A 20,544-nucleotide genomic window follows, 5' to 3' on the forward strand; every position below is an offset into this window, starting at 1 on the left:
TCTTTCTTTCTAAAACATAGCTCCAATGATATTATTCTCTTATTGACTTGCCAGGTCATGAGAATTACCTTATTTAATAAGCAGTTTGGTGTTTTTGTTTAAAAACACAGATGATAGCACATTTTTATAATTGTACCATTACCTATAGTCCATGGTTTAACTCAGGGTTCAATGTTTGTGTAGTGCAGTTCCATGGACTTTTTTTAAAAAATTTTATTCTGTTACCATATAGACAATCCAACAATTCCCCTTTTAGCCACATTCAGATAGTTCAGTATTGTTAATTGCACTCACAGTGCTGTGCTACAGTCACCACCATTCATTACTAAAACATTTCCATCATTCCAAGTAGAAAGCTTATACATTTTAAGTAGTATTAAATTCCCATTCTCAAGCCCCACCCCATCCTCTGGTAACCTAATTTCTAGATTCTGACTCTGAATTTGCTTATTCTAATTGTTTCAAATCAGTGAGATCATACAATATTTGTCCTTTTGTGTCTGGCTTCAGGGTTCATCCATGTTGTTGCATGTATCAGGACTCCATTCCTTTTTACAGCTGAATAATATTCCATTGTGTGTATATACACATTTTATTTATCCATTCATTGGTTGATGGGCACTTGGGTTGCTTCCATCTTTGGGCAACTGTGAATGTTGCGGCTATGAACATCGGTGTGCAAATATCTGTTCAAGCCCCTGCTTTCAGTTCTTTTGGGTATATACCTAGTAGTGGGATTGCTGGAAATCTGTGACCTTAAAAACATTTTTTTTCATTAGAGAAATTGTAGGTTTATAGAAATATCATATAAAAAATACAGTGTTCCCATATACCTCAACCCCATTATAACACTCTGCATTAGTGTGATACCTTTGTTACAATTGATGAAAGAATACTATAATTGTACTATTAACTATAGTCCATAGTTTACATTAGGGTCTATTTTCCCCCAATATACCACCCTATTATTAACACCTTGCACTAGTGGGGTACATTTAATTCATGAAAGAACATTCTAATAATTGTACTATTAATGATAGTCCATCATTTACAATAGTGTTCACAGTGTCATACAGTCCTGTTTTATCTTTTAATTTTTATTCTAGTAAGATATATACGGTGTAATATTTCCCCTTTAACCACATTCACTTATATATGGGAATCTGTTATTTTTAACAAGCATCCCAGGACATTCTGATGATGGGGCAAGTTTATGGTCCAGGATATAAAGTCAGCCTCCTGATCACAGCCTCCATTCGCTCCTCAATGTAGCCTTTGCCCATTTCCCCCACTCTTCTCTTACTCCACTACCTGAGACCCCAGCTACGCCACACTGTCCTCCCAACACGCAGCATTTGCACATCTCTGCACCCTTGCTACCTCTTCCCTCAGTGTGGATGACCACCCTGACCCCCTCCCAGCACTGGGCTTTCCTGGGGATCCTTCCTGGCCTTGCACAGGTACCTCCTCTTTGGGAGACTGACACTGGCTCTCCCTCCTGGTCTGAACTAAGGGCTCCCTCTTCCTAGCATCCATCCCTTTTTGCTTTTCTCTTCTAGTACCTATCCCTTCTGCCTAGAAGTATCATTGTCTGCTCCCCGGAACATCTCCCTTCACTAGCCTAGTGAACTCCTTTGAGAGCATACTTGCATATCTCATATATTTTAATGCCACTTCCTCCTCCCCCCTAACTCCCAATTTATTGTACTTTTCTTAAACATGTATGGAATTGAATGGAAATACTTTGGGGAATTCATGTCCTATTGAGCATCATTTATTCAATGTCCTTAAAGCACAAATAAATTGAGATGAACAACAAAGTATGTTGGATATTGGACACTTGCTGGGTTTTTTTTAAGAGGGCTTTCCTTACTAATAGACTTATTTGCCTCTTTCATGGCACCTTTGGTCAGCAAACACCAACCCACTGCACTCATCTGACAACTGGGGCTCCTGCTGTGCATCCTGTGATGCTACTTGCTAGTTCCAAGGATGTTCTTCCAGGTTTTTGTCCTTAGTATTTAATGAGCTGATGAATTATTTTGAGTTCTTTGGTGCCAGAACTTCTTAGAAAAACCCAGTGAAAAGATTTTTGTTTGTTTTCTTTTTCACAATGATTTTTAAAAATAAATCCCCCATGTAAAAAAAATGAAATTATATCTTGAGTCTGCTGTGGTGTTCATGTAAGACTTGTCAGCATAATTTGTTCTTTTTGTTTCAGTAATTCAGTGCAACTTAAAAAATACTTACTACCTTCTTACAGGTGGTTAATAGTGAAAGATTCGTTTTTACTGTACATGAGACCAGACACTGGAGCTATTGCCTTCGTCCTGCTGGTGGATAAAGCATTCAGAATTAAGGTGGGGAAGAAGGAGACTGAGACCAAATACGGACTCCGAATTGATAATCTCTCAAGGTAGAAATGTCAAGTGTTTTTAAAGATGTCTGCTAAAATCCCTTAAAAACATTAAAGTTTTTCTTCCAACTTTAAGTGAAGAAGGAGGTAAAACAATTTACATGTCAAAAATTTGTTATTTAGAACTTGTTTTCCATCCAAAGTAATGAAAATTCTTTCTCTTTTGTATATGCTTTTTTAAGAATAGAATATCCCGTTTGCAAGAGAGTCAAAGTAAATGACCCCATGTGAAGATGTGTGCCCATTTTAACAAAATTAACTACTTAGTAATGTCGTTTTATCAAACAAAATTTAGGGGTGATGGTTCACATTTTTAAGAAAAAGTTTTGCTTTATGTACTCATATCCTTTAATTAATAAACATTTTAAAAGTGATTTGATTTATAAAAATTCTGTTTATACATAGATTTTAAGAACCATATCTTGAAAGGATACTCAAGTGAACATTTGGATAGATTTTATCAGTGAGCATGAGTGTGTGTGTTTTTATGCATGTTTCCTTCTGGAAGATAGTAATTGTACCATGTATGTGTGTCTTTCTCTCTGTATAAATGCATATGTCTCTATAATTCAGCCTCAGGTATATGAATATGTATTTCTGTCTTTACACATTTATGTACATAGACATATTACTGCTATATATATATATAGATGTTTGTGCACATGTGTATATGTGTGTGTGTGTGTGTGTTTGTAAAAAGTTACTACTGAAATTCCTGAACTTCTCTAGCAAACAGAAGGTCAGGCTAGTTATTGGAAATGTAGTAGCTCTGTCATTAGACCTTCTTCCTGGTACTGCTTCCTGTTTTCTGGAGGGCAGCAGAGGCCACACCACAATTTTCATTGCTCTCTGTTAGCAGTTACTTTCTTGGTGGCCTTATCTCCATTGCCTACCCTCACCCACTCTACATCTCTGTCAGAGGAATCCACCCAAATGAACATTTCATCAGCTTCCTTCCTGGTAAAAGCGCTCCCCACCATTTTATCAAACAAGTCCAGATTCCTCCGTTTCTAATCTAAGGCCCTTTATCTCTCTGACTTTATTTGCTACCCCTCCCTAATGCAGCCTCTCAGGTTTTGTGGGCTTCTCACACCTTTTTTCCTTGCCCCTTCACCTTTGCTCCTCCTGTCTCCATATTTGGAGTAGTTTTTTTTTTTTTTCTTAGTCTTCCTTATCTCTGACCCACATCCTGTGAAGGTCTCCACTTGTTTCTTATCTCTTACACAAATCCTCTTCTCAGAACCGGTTTTTGGAGGTAGCATGGCTCAAGTCCAGGCACCTTTCATGCTTCGCACCCCTGCCCAGCCAACTCATGCCTCCTTGCCACACCCGATGGGAGATGTTTCCTTCTCAGCTCTTCCATGGCCGTACTGCTTCTGTCCCCACACTGCCGCTGCATCAGGCACTCTCATGGTTTGATGCTTTTCAGACAAGAGCTGAGCATCAATCTCTGACATATTGAGGTGAGCAGATTGGGCACCCCAAACCTTTAAAGAATTATTTTAGCATCTGTGAACATAGCCCCTCACCTGCTTCTCATCAGGTTCGTTGCATTCTTCCTCCTGCCTCACAGTCCTCTTCTCATATTGGGGTGGAAGTGCCTAAAGTACAGGGAGATAGCTGGCTCCAACATTTAATTTTTCTCTGAACTTCAAATTTCGGTAACTCATTCTAACTCGTTGGCATTAGTCACCAATTCTGGCATTTGACATCTAATAATATTTTGTAATCACATGTCCTGAATTTTTTCAGCACTTTTAACTGTAGCAGTTTAGGATAGCTTGGTTGTTAATGACAGAAAAAGCCTATGCAGACTGGTTTATACCAGAGACAGAATTAAGCAGTTGCATTGGCTTCCAGCCTGGCTGATTCAGACACTCAGACTAAGTCACTGCAGTACATTTTCCTTGTGCTTCTCAGCTCTGCCTTCTTCTGTGGATCTGTTCCATCCTCAGGCTGTTCCACAAGATGACTGTCCCATACACTCACACCAAATTCAGTGGAAGATCCTGGGATTCCTGACTTACTGGATAGCATTGTATCACATGATCACCTCCAAACCGGTCTCTGGCATCAGGGTGATGGAACATGCCATTTTGCTTGGATGTGGTGGACTCAAAGTATGGAAGCACAAGTAGGATGATGTTTCCAGAAGGCAAAGGAATGAGTACTAGGTAGCAGAAAGGGAAATGTTCTCTGTAGGAGTGAACAACTTTCTAACCAACATCTAGAAGTAGGATCTTGCCTTATGCCTCTTTCCTTATCCCCCTCACAGCCTTTCACAACTTTAGGTCTACAGTAAGTACCTTTATGAATATTTACACAAGTGAATAAGTGAATAACTAACCTGAAAATTTATTTTTGATATGCCAAATGTATTCAGATATTGTACCAAAATCTTTTTGGAAGCCTGCTTTTTTTGATATAAGTAAAATACTGTTTGTCTAAAATTTTCAACTTATGTTTTCTGCAGTACCAAAACAGAACGTGTTTAATCCTTAAATTTGTTTTAAAAGTAGAACACAGGGTGACCGTATTTTTCCACACTTTGCTTTTCTTTGAAGGACACTTATTTTAAAATGCAACAGTTATAGACATGCTCGATGGTGGGGAGGGGCTATAGAAGAATTCATCCAGAAACATGGCCCCAACTTTCTCAAAGAGCATCGATTTGGGTCGTATGCTGCTATCCAAGAGAACACTTTAGCCAAATGGTAAGATCTTTTTCCTCTAAGACTGCTGAGTTAGTCATAGCATCTAAAATTACAGTGGTCTAAATTCACTTGGAACCAGTTTTCAAAATTGTGAAAATGTAATGTGCTTTATTTTAACAAAGAAACCTCTCTTTTTGTGGCAGTTATAAGACTACCTGAGCATATTAGTTTTCCAATTTTTGTTTTTAAGTTTTTTCATAGTTAGCTTTAGATAGTTAGTTTTTAAATTTTGAAGTCTCATTTTTAAAGGTTACAGGGACTTGCTAACTTCACACACTTTTTTAATGATGCAAATAGAAGGTTTACTTAAGTCATTAGTCATAATATGGCAAGGAGAATTTACTTGGAAGATATTGCCTGTCTTAAAAATCAGATTTAATATGTTTCCCTATTCCTGGATTGGAGACTAGGCTCTTTTAAATCTCAGAAGAGCAGCCCATGTGTGAGCTTAGCGGGGAGAATTCTTTTGGCCTTACAATGATGCTAAGGTCCAATTAATGTGTAGTGCTCTAAGCAGAAAAGAATGAGATTGCTAACTTTTGTCTACTTACTGTCCTTCATAGATAGCAGATGACAGGTATTTGTCTTCCAATTTCACAAAGAAAACTAGTGGTTAAGTAGAAACTCTAAGCAGTGACTTCCATGTTTTGCTTTACCATAGAATATGTTTGTATTCTTTTTTTTTTTTTTTTGTAAAACAAAACAAAACTTGTCTTTCAGGTATGTTAATGCCAAGGGATATTTTGAAGATGTGGCAGATGCAATAGAAGAGGCAAAAGAGGAGATTTTTATCACAGATTGGTGGTTAGTATTTGTCCATGGGAATTTTGTCTGGAGAGCTCTGTGTTTGGACATTTTGACAACAGCGTAGTGCTATTCAAGAATCATACTTATGAAAACTGGCAGTACCCACAGATGGTTTGGCCAAAGTCTCAACCAATTAGCTGTAATGGACTCTAGTCAAAGGTCTTTTCAAAAAACTTGGCATCCAAATATATTCTTAAAATATTTAGCTTGAACAGTTTTTGCTTTTGTCTTTCCATTTGGAAGGAGGCACCCAGATATTCATTTTAGTAAAGATCACATTGCAATGCAAATACAGTTGTAGAAGGCTATGGGAAATTATCTTCCCTGGGCACCTTTCCTCACTTCAGTGTGTCTGTAACACCGAATTCTGAATTGTGGCCCTCTGATGTTGAAATACTTCCACTTGCCTGTTACTGTTAAGAAGTCATCTGTTATGACTAGGTCTGGACAGCTTTTCTGGCTATACATCAGGTTTCAACTTTCTGACCCCTTGAAAGTCTGTGTGGGTTGTGATGCTTCCTAAAGTTGCCAGGAGTCTCAGAGTTAAACTTATTTAGCTCTTGGGACATTTTCTTCCTGGAATTGACATAGGCTTTGTAATATGACTTCAGTTCCAATTTCCCATTTGCCTGGACAGCTAAAACCCATCTCAGATGCCAAAATTGGCTATAATGGAAATGAAAATGTCTAAAATGTGTTTTCCTTCTAAGAAACCAGTTGCCTGCAGTGTACATTGTTTTTCTTCATCCTGTTTCTTTTCAAATGGTCCCTTGTATGTGAACTGTGGAAATAACATTATAACATTCCCTTCGAATTCTAGATTTAGGGGACAGGGGAGAGTAATAGGAATGTGAACCTATCTTCCTCTACTGTTTTCCTTCAGTGATGTGGAAATTTGAAATTCTAGAACAGGGTTTCTCAACTGCAGAAATACTGGCATTTTGACTAGATAATTCGTTGTTGTTGGGGACTGTCCTGTGCATTGTAGGATGTTTACCAGCATCCCTAGTCTCTACTCACTTGATTCCAGTAGCAGCCTCCCAGTTGTGACAACCCAGATTGCCTTCATTGCCAAATGTCCCCTGGTGGCAAAATCTCCTTTGGTTGAGAATCACTGATCTAGAGCCAATGCACAAGGTATGTGATGGTCATCATGTCTGTGCACCTGCTCATTCTCACGTTTGTGGAGGAGCTTAATCCTGGCCATTGAATTATTGCCACATTTGTCTCTTCACTCAGTTACCAGGAAAGAAAAGTGTTTCATACTCAGGAGCTTAATCCTCTGTTGAATGTTTTGTAAACATGTATGGGAATAAATTCAAACCTAACATAATACCTTGTTCCTTTTAAAAATATTTCTGAAAGTTTGGCAAAGACATGAAGGAGACTGAAAAACAGTTTTTCCATTCAGTGCAGGTTTTCATACTTTATGCAAGAAAACAATATCTCTCTTGAAGCTTCTGAACACTAAAACACACTCATTTAAATATCTGAAGAGATGGAACCCTGAATGTTTTCACTAGGATAACATCTTGTTACAACATGCCTCCTGAAATATGACCTTTGCAGTCACTTCCCTCATAACAAGTGAAGAAAACCCTTGTCGTGCACAATGCATTGCAAAAAGAAGCATTCAGAAACTTGACCAAACCCTGACGTGTCTGGATCTGAGAGAGTGGAAAGCATAGTTAGGGGATACCCTCACCTTAAAGAACCTCCTAATCTAATTCAAGAAACATCATGTACTTAAGTGAGAACTATTAATATGCTTCTAAAACAATTAGTAGGCAACAAGGGCAGATAGAGCGAAATGAGAAATGGCCTGTTTAGTTCTGTTCGTTCATGAATTCATTCAACCATCCATCGATTCGTTTGTTAATTTATTCACTCGCTCTTTGCCGACCTTTTTAATGAGCACGTACTCTGGGTCAGGTGTTCACTGTGTCAGGTACTGAGCCAGGCTGTTTGGATATAAAGATGAATGAGAATCATCTCTACTCTGGAACAATATAGTCAGGATGCCACGCATAAAACAAGGATTGGGGAAAACTCAATAATGAGGCCCAACATAGAAGGCACAGAGGGAGCAGAGGACGGGGCAGCAACAGAGCCTGCAGCAGCTGCGGAAGCTTCACAAAGAGAATGCTGGGCTGGGAGGTAGCTGGTGAAGATAGGCAAATGGGCATTTTTAGGCAGAGGGGTCGCCAGGACCAAGGCATACAAGGGTGAAAGGGCCTACAGCATTTCTGGAGGATGGCAGAGATTGTATATTGCTTAAGCATAGGGTCTGTTGGAACTGTAGGTGGAGATGACATCAAAAGATAGGGCTAAGTTGTAAAGGTCACTTGCTGAGCTTCCAAGGAGTTTGGACTTAATCCTGTGAACACTGGAGATCACTGAAGATTTGTAAGCTTGGGAGTTGTAATCAAATTTGTTTTCTAAAAGAGACCATTCTGGTAACAATGTAAAAGATGAATTTTTTCCAAGGCATAGTGGAAACAACATTAACAATAATAGTTACTATTTACTGAATTTTTTCTAGAGGCCGGGGACTGTTTCATAGATGAGAAAAGTGAGACTCAATGAGGCAGTTTAGGAAAGTGACCAAGGTCACGAAGTTGGCATGTGCTCATGCTGGGTTTGATCCAGTTGTGTCTGCTCTAGAGCCCACATATCCTGGAGCTTTCCCTCAGCAAGTGGGGGCACTGCCTGATATCTGAGATCCCTTTTAGCTCTAAGACTCTTTTGAGTGCAGATGGAATTGATTAAGTGTGCTGGATAAAGTAGTAATCAGATTTGGGTAGATTTGGCCAAGAGGAATTTTCTAAAGAGGTGAATTCTGAGGTAGACTGTCAAGTTAAAAGAGAGTGGTTCGTTAAACTTTAAACAGCCACCTTAATCTGAAAAACTACAGTGAAGAATAAATCCTAGCTAGATGTTGAATTAGTGAGTATTTTTAACTTGTTTATCCAGATCAACCAATAGAAGACTTGTGAGTCTTTCTGTGTTTGGTGCTGTTTCATGCCAGCTATGAACTAACTATCCAGTGTTCACTGGGCTGGGTGCTAAAATGAGCTAGGATCCCAAGATGTGGCTTGCAGCTCCACTGCTGTATTGCCATGTGCCTTGGGACAAATGCAGAGAGTGTAGCTTAGCTCAGCTTTCCTCTTAAGATGGTGATTCTGATTACCACCGGGCAGCAGGGGAGATGTGTCAAGCAAGTGTGTTGAGTCTCTGCCCAGGTTGGATCTGCAGCTTCTGCACCAAGTACGTGCTCTAAACAGGTCTGAAATAGGCAGGATTGGGAAAACAGGAGAACAAAGAAGAAAAACGGTGAACAGAGATTTTTAAAGGCAGGAGTTTGGAAAGGAAGAGAAACAGAGAAGAGAAGTAAGAAATTGGGTTGGAGACAAAGGTTATAACGTAAAAAAAAAAAGGAAAAGAAAAATCATTTCATTACTGACTGGCTCACAAGCCAAGACTATTCTAGGTAAGAGGATTCATTTAAAAGGTATTTCTTTAAGTTGATTTTAATGTAATAATATTACACTAATAAGTGTTTTTCAAATTGTGGATTGTGGCTTTTTGGTATTATTTACTAAAATAATTTAGTAGGTTGTGACCAGCCTTTCTTAAAATAATAGGATGGATGAAGAAAAGGAAAGGAAGGGAATAGAAGAAAAAGGAAGGATGTAACCTGAATTGTAGTAAAGGTTACTATTTTGTGAAAGCTTTATTTCAGTTGAAGAGGGGTGGTGGAAGGGGAGGAGAGTATTGGGGTCAGATATATAATATATTTCTTTCTGTGTGTTATGATGCCAAAAGTTTGAAAGCCTGGCTTAGAACAAGGGTTGGCAAAGTTTTTCCGTAAAAGGCCAGATAGTAAACATTTCAGGCTTTGCAAGTTCTTTGTGACTTTTGAAGCTTATTCTTTTTGATTTTTTTTTTTTAACAATCTTTTAAAAATGTAAAAACTATACTTAGCTCATGGACTATACCAAAAGAGACCATGGGCCAGATTTGGCTCATGGGCAATGGTTTGCTGACCCCTGTCTTAGAAGTTTGACTTACTACATTTTATCAATATTAAGAGGTAAATATCTATTTAACTTCTCAAGAAACTGTCAATCTGTTTTCCAAAGTAGTTGTACCATCTTACATTCCTACCAGCAATGTCTGAGAGTTCTGGTTCCTCTACATCATTGCTAGCACTTGGTATTGTCTGTCTTTTATAACGTTAGCTATTCCAAAGTGTGCATAATAGTTGTATCTCATTGTGGTTTTAATTGTGTTAGCCAACATCTTATCATGTTGAACATATTTTCATGTGGGTTTGGACATTTCTTTTTTGGAAATATATGTTTAAATCTTTTGTCCTCTTTTTTTATTGGGTTGTTTTCTTATTATTGAGTAGTAAGAGGTCTTTATACATTCTAGTTACAAGTTGCTGTTCCCACATCATCCTGGCCCCCATGGTTCAGATGAGAAATCAGCAGTCATTTGAATCATTATCCCCTTTATGGAATGGCTTGCTTTTCTTCCAAATGCTTTTGATATTTTTTAATCTGTCTTTAGTTTTCAGCAGTTTGATTATGCTGTTTAGGTTTATCCCGTTTGAGGTTTGCTGAGCTTCTTGAATCTGAAGGTTTATGTCTCTAGCCAAATTTGAGAAATTTTCAGTCTCTAGCCAAATTTGAGAAATTTTCAGTCATTGATTCTTAGGCATATTTTCTGAACTTCCCTCTTTCTCCTCTTAGAAAGAGAAAATATTAGATCCTTTAGTATTTTTTTACAGGTCTCTGAGGCTTCAGTCTTTTTTCTCTTTGTTGTTCAGATTGGGTACTTTCAATTTGTCTGTCTTCAAGTTCATCGATTTCTTTTCTCTGTCATCTCCATTCCGGTATTGAGCCTATTCAGCGAGGTGTTTTTGTATTGCTTTGTTTTTTTCCAGGTAATTTTATTTTTCACTTTGAAAATTTCTATTTGGTTCTTCTTCTTTACAGCTTGTATTTCTTAGCTAAGACTTTCTGTTTTTCCATTCATTTCAGTGTTCTTGTTGGAACATTTTTAGAATATCTGACAAAGAAAAAAAGTATCTAATTCCAGCATCATTGAGATCTTGGTATTGGCAACAGATTGTCTTTTTCCCTTGAAAGTCAAGATTTTTCTGGTTCTTTGTATGTTAAAGTAATTTTAAATTAAATTCTGGGCATTTTTAATATTATGTTATAAAACACTGAGTCTTATCTAAGTCTTACAGAGAATGTTGCTTTTTTGCTTTAACAACCCAATTGACTCAGTTGTGTTCAGGCAGAAAGTTCTGACCAGACTTCAAAAGATGTAGTTTTAATGTCAGTTTTGTTCTCAAAGACTTTGCGTTGCCCTTCAGACCTTTCTCACATATTCACCACCTGGTGGTCAGCATAGGACTTGGGCAGTGGTCAATTTTTTAGTGCAGTTCTCAAACTCTTTGGGATGCTGTTTAAGATCAAATCCATACATGGGCAGCTTAGGAGGGAGCCCAGGAGTTCATAAACAACTTTATAGGGTTACTTTCCTGAGCTTCTCCCTCTCCATGATCTCCCCACTACTTTCCAGTTCTCTGTGTTCTTCCTTTTTAGTCCTCTAGATGGAAATTTAGATCTTTTTTACCCTGCTCCACCATGTACTTTCTGTGGTGACAACTGGGTCAGGAGCAAGCAGTGGGTGCTCACAAGCCTCTCTTGGGACCACAGTTCTCCCAATCAGAGAGGAAAGCTCGGCTCCCTCAGAGTTTTTGGTGTATAGGGCACCAAATCCACCCTTACTGTTGCAAACTGACCCCATTCTTTCTCCTTGGGCCTGAACTGGAGAACTTCTCCTGGAGTCCTCTCTGCCCCAATGTCCATTTCCAGGATTTCCCTCCAAGCTAAGGGACCAAAAGGGACAAAAATGATAAAATCACTGCTATTAGGTTGTACTTCAAATTCTGTTCTTTTTCCTCAGTATTGAGTCTTACAATTCATGGACACTATATATCTCTCCATTTATTTAGATCTTCAGTATGTCTCAGCAATGTTTTATAGTTTTCTGTCTACAGGTCTTGCACATATTTTGCTCAATTTATCACTGAGTCATTCATGTGTTTTGATGTGACTGTAAATGGTTGATTTTAAATTTATTTTCCAATTGTTCACTGCCAGCATGTTGAAATACAATAGATTTTTGTATATTGACTTTATATTCTGTGACCTTGCTAAATTCACGTATTAGTGCTAGCAGATTTTTGGAGATTCCTTAGGATTTTCTCCATAGATGATCATGTATGATCTATGAATAAAGAAAGCAATTTTACTTTTTCCTTTATAATATATTTATTGCCTTATTGCACTGGCTAGCATCACCAATAAAATGTTGCATAAGAGTGGAGAGAATTGACATTCTCTTGCCTTATTCCTATCTTTGGAGAAAAGCAATCAGTCTTCTACTATGAAATATGATGTTAGAAATTGTTTTTTCATAGATGCCCTTTGTTACATTGAGGAAGTTTTTTCTGTTTATAACTTGTTGAGAGTTTTTATTGGGCCTGGGTTTTGAATTTGTCAAATGTTTTTACTTCTGTGTTCATAAGGAATATTGTCCATAGTTTTCTTGTAATGTTTTGTTTGATTTTGGCATCAGGATAATGCTGGTCTCATTAAATGAGTTAGTAAGTGTTCCCTACTCTTTTGCTTCCTGAAAGAGTTTGGGTATGATTGGCATTATTTCTTCCTTAAATATTTGATGGAATTCCCCTGTGAAATCATCTAGGTCTGTAGTTTCCTTTGTGGGAAAGTTTTAAATTAGTAATTAAATTTTTAAATGCATGTACAGTTATTTAGAATTTCAGTTTCTTGTTTCCATTTTGGTAACTTCTTTCAAGAAATTTTTCCATCTAAAATAAATTATTGTATTTATTGGAATAAAGTTATTTATAATATTCCCTTATTATCAGTTTACTGTTTTATTTTAATGTCTGTAGGCCTGTAGTGATTTCCTATCTTTCGTTCACTTTTTTTCTTATTGCTAATTTGTGCTACTCTCTTTTTCTTTGTAGTCTAGTTAAAAGTTTATTGATTTCATTGATCTTTCCTAAGAGCTGGTTCATTGGGTTTTCTCTATTTTTGTTTTTAATTTCATTGAGCTCCACTCTTATCTTTATTATTCCCTTTCTTCCTCTTACTTTGGTTTTAATTTGCTCTTCTTTTTCTATCTTCTTAAAATTGAATTTCTGGCCATTGATTTTAAACTTTTTGTCTTTTTCATATGAGCATTTAAAACTATAAATTTTTCTAACAGTTACATCATTTTTATAGGTACTTATCTAAAATTGGGATGCACCATACACCAAAACATCTTACAGTTGTAATTGTCAGCATTTTTTTCTCTCAATAAAATAATGATGCATCTTACAATCATTGGTGTCCTAGACTTAATGAAATGAAGTCTTATTCAATTCTTTTGAAATTTGCTGATTAAGAATTGCCTAGTGAAGATCCTGACAGAATGATGCTTGGTGAATCATAGCTGCTTTCTTTTTGTCATGCTTCCATTGTTTAAACCTATTTTATAGCATGAATCACCATCTTTCATCTTTTTATGGATTATCCTCAAGATTGAGGGCTCTTCTTAAGAGCTTTCTTAAGATCCTCTGAAGTATCTAGTAGAATGTTCTGCATACAGGGTACACAATGCTTCTGGGTTAATAAAGTAAGGGATGAAGAAGACTTAATTGCAGAATAGCATTAAAATTAACACCAAAATGTAAATACTCTGAGTCCATAATTAATGTGTACATCAAAAAATTGCCAACATGTATATGTTTTTAGTTAGCTCTCGTCTTCAGGAAACTAGCATGCACAGTGGTGCACTTTTCTGCTTTAAAACCCTTTTTAATTCTTCTTAGAGCTTTTCCTATTAATAGCTGCATTTTTTTGATTAGGACATAGATCATCTTTGAGTCCATTTTCCACTCTAAATTTACAAGTATTTATACTGCACACACCCTCCTTTTGTCTGTTTACTTACTTCTGTTACCCAATATGTGACTCCTTTAGGTGTACTTTATCTTTGAGTCTTTTTTTTTTATTATTTTTAATACAGTTTTATTGAGATATGCTCACACACCATACAAACCATCTGAAGCATACAATCACCAGCTCACAGTATCATCACATAGTTGTGGATACAATTCCATGATAAGTTTTGGAACATTTTCATTACTCCAGAAAAGAAATAAAAATTAAAAAAACCCAAATCCTCCCATATCCCTTCCCTTTCCCCATTATTGGCTCCTCGTGTTGGTGTAGTACATTTGTTACTGTTGATGAAAGAGTACTAAAATAATACTGTTAACTACAGTCCATAGTTTGCAATAGGTACATTTTTCCCACATACCACTCTATTATTAACTCCTTGTAATAGTATCATACATTTGTTCAAGTTCTTGAAAAAAAATTTTATATTTGTACAGTTAATCATGGGCGTTGTCCACCACAAGATTCACTGTGTTTATAAACAAGTTCCCATGTTTATCCTCCTACTTTCCTTTTGGTGACATACATGACTCTAAACTTTCCGTTTCCACCATGTTCACACGCCATTCTTTATTTTCTTTTAACTGATGAAATAGGACATAAAAATTATTTCTTTTAATTTCATTGGCTCCTTAAAACCCTCCTGTTTTCACATACTTGGAGCACTTTTTGGCATGGCAATACTGTAGCCTAAAATGCCCCCCCCCCCACAGTCTACTGCTGCCCCTCTAGGTCTTGCATTTCAGCTCATGAGATTTTTGTTGTTAGGTTTTTGTTTGTTTGATTTTCTTCATTACAGGGGAGTTACACCACATACAGATATGACTCAGATACTAACTTCAGAACCATCCTCAGGGGAAGAAGTGACTTAAATGTACTCTTAGCTGCTGTGTAGCACTACTATAGGAGAAGAGCCCAGGGGTCCATCCTTGCATTGGAAAAAATTTGTATATCAGCTAATCTTCCTTCTTCCCTACTCAGAGCCCCAAGTTCCCATGAACATCTCTCCTTGGCATAGGACATCAGTGTGAATGTTTATCAGTTCGAATGTCTTTGACTTGGGGTAACAGAAAACTCAATTAAAGGTGGCTTAAACAATGAGGATTTATTTGTCTCCCTTAAAAAGAAATCCAGAGTTAGCCTATCCCAGGATTGATGCAATGGTCTACTGATTTCAGGGATCTGGGCCTTCCCCCTAGAGTTTCAGTATGGCTGCACATCTCCAACATCAGGCCCCTGTACATCTCCCCAAAGCCGGAAGTAGAGGAGGGCTTTCTCCTGCCATGTGTCTCTCTCCATCAAAGAGGAAAAAGTTTAGCATAAACCCAACATATACCTCCTCATACACCCCATTGTCCAGGATTGTGTCATGTCATGCACTAGCTGCACAGGAGTCTGGGAAAGCAAGTATTTAGAATATTCAGACTCTTTGATGGAAGATAAGCTCTGACAGCAGGGAAGGAGAGGACTGAGAATGACCGTAGGGTGGGCAATCGACAGTATCTGCATGTGTGTATGTGTGTTTGTAAGAGAGAGAGAGAAATGGAGATTGGTTTTTTTTTAATACAGAAAAAGGATCCTTTCTTGTATAAAGCATAAGTGGACTTCTACCAATACTTTACGTGCCCTATCTCAGTGGAGGATGGTGATAGCATTTGGGCAGAAACTGCCTTTGCCTCCTATGACACAATCACAGCTTTATAATTTTTTTAGTTATTTGAAATCTTGGTTTCATGTTTTCAGGTTGAGTCCAGAAATCTTCCTGAAACGCCCGGTGGTTGAAGGAAATCGTTGGAGGTTGGACTACATTCTTAAACGAAAGGCAGTACGTACTTTGCAAACAAATGTTGATAGAATTTTTAAAAATATTTTCCCCCAGAAATGCCTTTTATTTTTCAAGGTCTTTATTAATATACTTAATGGTATTTTCATTAGCATTTGAAGAAAGTATGATACTTATTGTTTCCAATTTACTTGGTTCTGATATCTTTTTTCTATTACTTTTGAGTGCGTAATTATTTTAACCTTATTCACAGCATGGATTACATTAGGAACTCTAATTTGTGTTTTTTAGTCAGTTATGAGCAGTTAATTTTATAGGCAAAAATGTGTGATAAAATTTCATTGTTGAATACTAAATGATGAAATATAACATTTCACTGTATTCACTATTCTGTCACTTGAGCAAAATACAAAGTCACATGGAGAGTGGTTGCAGTCAGATGGGGCCAACCTGGAAGAGAAGAATATCAAAGAGAAAGAACATTAGGAATTGGTCGTAGTTTGGTTCCAGTTTTGGGACAGTTCATGGGATGGAACTTTTTCCTATGCAATTGACCCCATAGATTTTGCAGGAGCATTGTGTGTGTTCTATTTTGTTATATATATATATATAGAGAGAGAGAGATAGCTATCTCACATATATAAATATATTTTAAATATATACAAGTAAATAACTGAAGTAGTATAAGTTCACCAAGAACTACTTTATATTCGTACTTCTAATGAATTATTTTTATGTGGTAGCCCTCCACCAAATTAAATTGAGTTAAATTAGAATATATTTAGATTTATTATTAATCATGTCCAAATCTGTGATGTAGTAACCATTTTAACTATTATTATTTGAAACTCTCTTAATTTTTCTTTATTCTTTCATTAAGCATTTTAGCAGAATTGATCCTAAGTAATTGTGGTTGGTATTTTCTATTTCTTGCAGCCTTCACTCATTTCTCCTTTCTTGTCCTCTACATTCCACTACTCCTCTCCCCACCTGCTTTTATGCATTTTTTCAATGTCTTTTTCCCATGCCTTTACTTTAGGGTTTCCGGAGATATCCACAGATATAGTCAGACCTCACTGATGATGCTGAAGGCCAAAAAAGTTGGTAATTTTTATTTCAGACAGATGTTTGGCCAAACAGCCTCATTTTCATGCCTAGTCTAATTCATTGCTTCAGCAGAATTTCATTCTCGAAAGTGGGAATTCTGATTCCGAAAAGCTGGGCGCCATGCTAGTCACTAAAGATGCCACATTGAGTAGCGTTCCATTCCCAGCCACCAAGGGCTTGTTGAAGGCCTCATGTCCCGGTCCTAGCCTTACCAGGCTACTTTCTACCTCTTGAATGGGATGTAATTTTCTCCATGTTTCTCTTGGTCAAATGGCACCTTTCCTGTTTCTCCTGAAGATTCCATTTTAGTAAGTTTTTCCATTCTTGCCTAGCAATCTTCAATCATACTAGTAAATCCTCTCCTCATAGCATTTACCCAAGACTTCACTGTTTTAGGTTTCAATCAACATGTTTTGTTGAATGCCTGCTATATACAGGGCACTTTGCTAATCATATGGGGATATACATAAATAAAAGATGTGATTCTTGACCTGAAGGAGTTTAAAAGTCTACACAAGTGTCAACTGGGTACAGAGACAGTGCCAAAATTCAAAGGCAGGAGGGAGATCACTGCGCGGGTATGATCTGGCAGACACCTCACAACATGAGGGATTTAGGGCCTTTTGAAGGGGCAAACATTTTAAAAAGGGAAGGAAGAAATTTCTAGGTATAGGAAATGTTCTGAGGAGACATTCAGGAGACAGGAATGCAAAAGGCTTTGTCAGTCACAGTAATGTAACAAGGTTGATTACAACTGCAGAGTTAGGATGGGTATGAGGCTGGAATAGCAGGTTGGAACTAAAACATGGAGGCTTCATGAACCAAAACAAGCCAGTGTGTATGTGTGTGTGTATAATCAGGGGTAACCTGGTCAAAATGGCTGCTGGGAAGGTGAATCTGGCAAATTTTAGCTCACGTGAGGGTGACATCTAAGTAAAATCCAGAAAGCCAGTAAATTCCAGAGCAAGGCTCAGGAGGGAAGTTCTGCAGGGCTGGCCCTGCACCCCCATTTTAGCTGATATTTGTCCATTTTCCTTGGCATGCCTGTCCGGTTGACTTTTATGTCATTAGCATGGCTTCTCTTTGCTTTTATGGCCCACGAACCCTGGTGAACATCACAACCATGTAAATATTATTGCAGTGTTTTGTTCCCATATCATCAACTTCCTGAAGTTTGTAGTTTTTAAATTGTGTGTAATGATTTTAAAACTTTCCTGAGGAAATAATAATGCTATTAAATATTTATTTCTCAGTGATACATTTGGAAGAATTGCTTTTCCTTAATCTAACTATACAATGCTATTATTTTCGTTATTAATTTTTAACACTCAGATCATTCCAAATTGACATTTCATATGCTTTTAAACACTGCTTCACATAAATAATTTAGTTTCTGAAAGCCACACAGTAGCTTCACCTAGTACTGGGTTGAAAAATAATATTTTTCCTTACATTAATGGGTCCCAGAAGGCCAAAAGATTCATTTAAATGAATGCTTTTTTTCTTTTATCTTATTGCATAGGTTTTTTTAAGAGGAATTTAGGAAGCATCTCTTCCTCATAACCGACATATAGGCAACATCTCTTATAATGCTTGTTTCTTAAGAAAAAATACAGTATTTTGTTTCTCTGGTAATAACCTAGTTGATATTTTCCTGCTTCTTTGGCCTTCTATATGAGATGTTATCATTTAAAATAGTATAAAACAATATCAAAAGGCAGATTGTTTAAAACTCAAAGGAATCATCATCCCAGGGTTTTCCACAGTTCGCCTTTAGTGCACTGAATGTGAGATAAATTCCATCATAATTTTGGTAATCGTATTCCTGCACCCTGATTGCGTGTATTTCAACCTCAGAGATATGTGTTATTTCTGATGAGACTTAGACCCAAGGAATCTTCAAGTACAGCAAACTGTAAACATTAAGAAAAAGGGGTAGGTCTTTAGCGGGGAATTGCCTTCAGGATAATTTCTTTCTGTCCTAGACACAAGGCACATTCTAGAGTTAAAGTCAGCGACCCATAGAAGGAGAAGATGTACAGGTTTGCCAAAGAAAGCGAATAATCACATCACTGCACAGAAAATCAAATTGAATCTTATCAATGTTGTTAGACTAAAAGGGCTGAAAGGGCTTGGTGGGGAAGGGATGTGAATCTTGAGAACTGTGCTTTAAGCAGAGGGGTTGGGCAGTCAGGAACATTTGTGCTCTGTCATCCCAATGCTGCCTGCTTTTTTTTTTTTTTTTTTTATCATCATTTTATTGAGATATATTCACATACCACGCAGTCATACAAAACAAATTGTACTTTCGATTGTTTACAGTACCATTACATAGTTGTACATTCATCACCTAAATCAATCCCTGACACCTTCATTAGCACACACACAAAAATAACAAGAATAATAATTAGAGTGAAAAAGAGCAATTGAAGTAAAAAAGAACACTGGGTACCTTTGTCTGTTTGTTTGCTTCCCCTACTTTTCTACACATCCATCCATAAACTAGACAAAGTGGAGTTTGGTCCTTATGGCATTCCCAATCCCACTGTCACCCCTCATAAGCTACATTTTTATACAACTGTCTTCGAGATTCATGGGTTCTGGGTTGTAGTTTAATAGTTTCAGGTATCCACCACCAGCTACCCCAATTCTTTAGAACCTAAAAAAGGTTGTCTAAAGTGTGCGTAAGAGTGCCCACCAGAGTGATCTCTCGGCTCGTTTTGGAATCTCTCTGCCACTGAAGCTTATTTCATTTCCTTTCACATCCCCCTTTTGGTCAAGAAGATGTTCTCCATCCCACGATGCCGGGTCTACATTCCTCCCCGGGAGTCATATTCCACGTTGCCAGGGAGATTCACTTCCCTGGGTGTCTGATCCCACGTAGGGGGGAGGGCAGTGATTTCACCTTTCAAGTTGGCTTAGCCAGAGAGAGAGGGCCACATCTGAGCAACAAAGAGCTGCCTGCTTTTAAATGGTGAGGATAAGATTTCTTTTTGTCCTTTACTTTTCCTTTCCCTAAAATGTTGCAACCCCTGAGGAAGTCCTTGATACGTGATAAAATTAGTGATTATCCCTGGGATAATGTAAACAAAGCCCTTTTCAGGCTGTGGACAAATTTGGCTGCATTTAGAAAATATTTTGACCCAGCATGTTGAACAATCAGAGAAAAAGCCGGCTAAGGAACAAAGTCTTTGATTTCAACTCTAAAATATTTTTATTTTTTATCATCTTCACATGTATATTGTTTATGTAAAGCTTCTAAAAATACCTACTGTTTACAGTGTTGGGTTTGCTCTCCTTGATGAGAAACTAATTAGAAAAGAGGACAGATCTTTAATCCTTCAAAACTACTCTCATGAAACTTATTCTGTGGAATTGGGGTTATTTGAGCTCAGCAGATACCGACTCTGGCTCATCTTTTTTCCTACTACTCCCACTTCCCCTTTTCACATTTTTTTTCTTCCTCTCTAAGTAAAGTAATTTCCCCATGGGACACCAAGAGGCATTGGTAAAATGTTGGATGTTTCAAAAAGTGTATTTTTGAAATTTAGAATTAACATTGGTCCCTTACATATTTTTTTAAATTTGACTTTCATTTTATACACATATTTTCCATATTTTATAAAATGTGCTATTGCAACCCAGACAAATGTCTTCATTCCC

The 20,544-nt window shown here is 37.3% G+C and overlaps 1 protein-coding gene across 10 annotated transcripts in view; it reads left to right on the forward strand.

The window, feature by feature from the left end:
• Positions 1-20,544, forward strand: part of PLD1 (phospholipase D1) — a 234,676-nt gene that overhangs the window by 126,244 nt on the left and 87,888 nt on the right. For all 10 annotated transcript variants that reach the window (XM_037840656.1, XM_037840674.1, XM_037840664.1 and 7 more), the window contains 4 exons: positions 2,264-2,416; positions 4,981-5,130; positions 5,851-5,934; positions 15,735-15,816. In XM_037840656.1, coding sequence (XP_037696584.1) covers positions 2,264-2,416; positions 4,981-5,130; positions 5,851-5,934; positions 15,735-15,816 — 469 coding nt within the window. The remainder of the gene's footprint in view (positions 1-2,263; positions 2,417-4,980; positions 5,131-5,850; positions 5,935-15,734; positions 15,817-20,544) is intronic.

Source organism: Choloepus didactylus, chromosome 1, assembly GCF_015220235.1.
Source record: "Choloepus didactylus isolate mChoDid1 chromosome 1, mChoDid1.pri, whole genome shotgun sequence".
In the NCBI taxonomy this organism is placed as follows: Eukaryota; Metazoa; Chordata; class Mammalia; order Pilosa; family Megalonychidae; genus Choloepus; species Choloepus didactylus.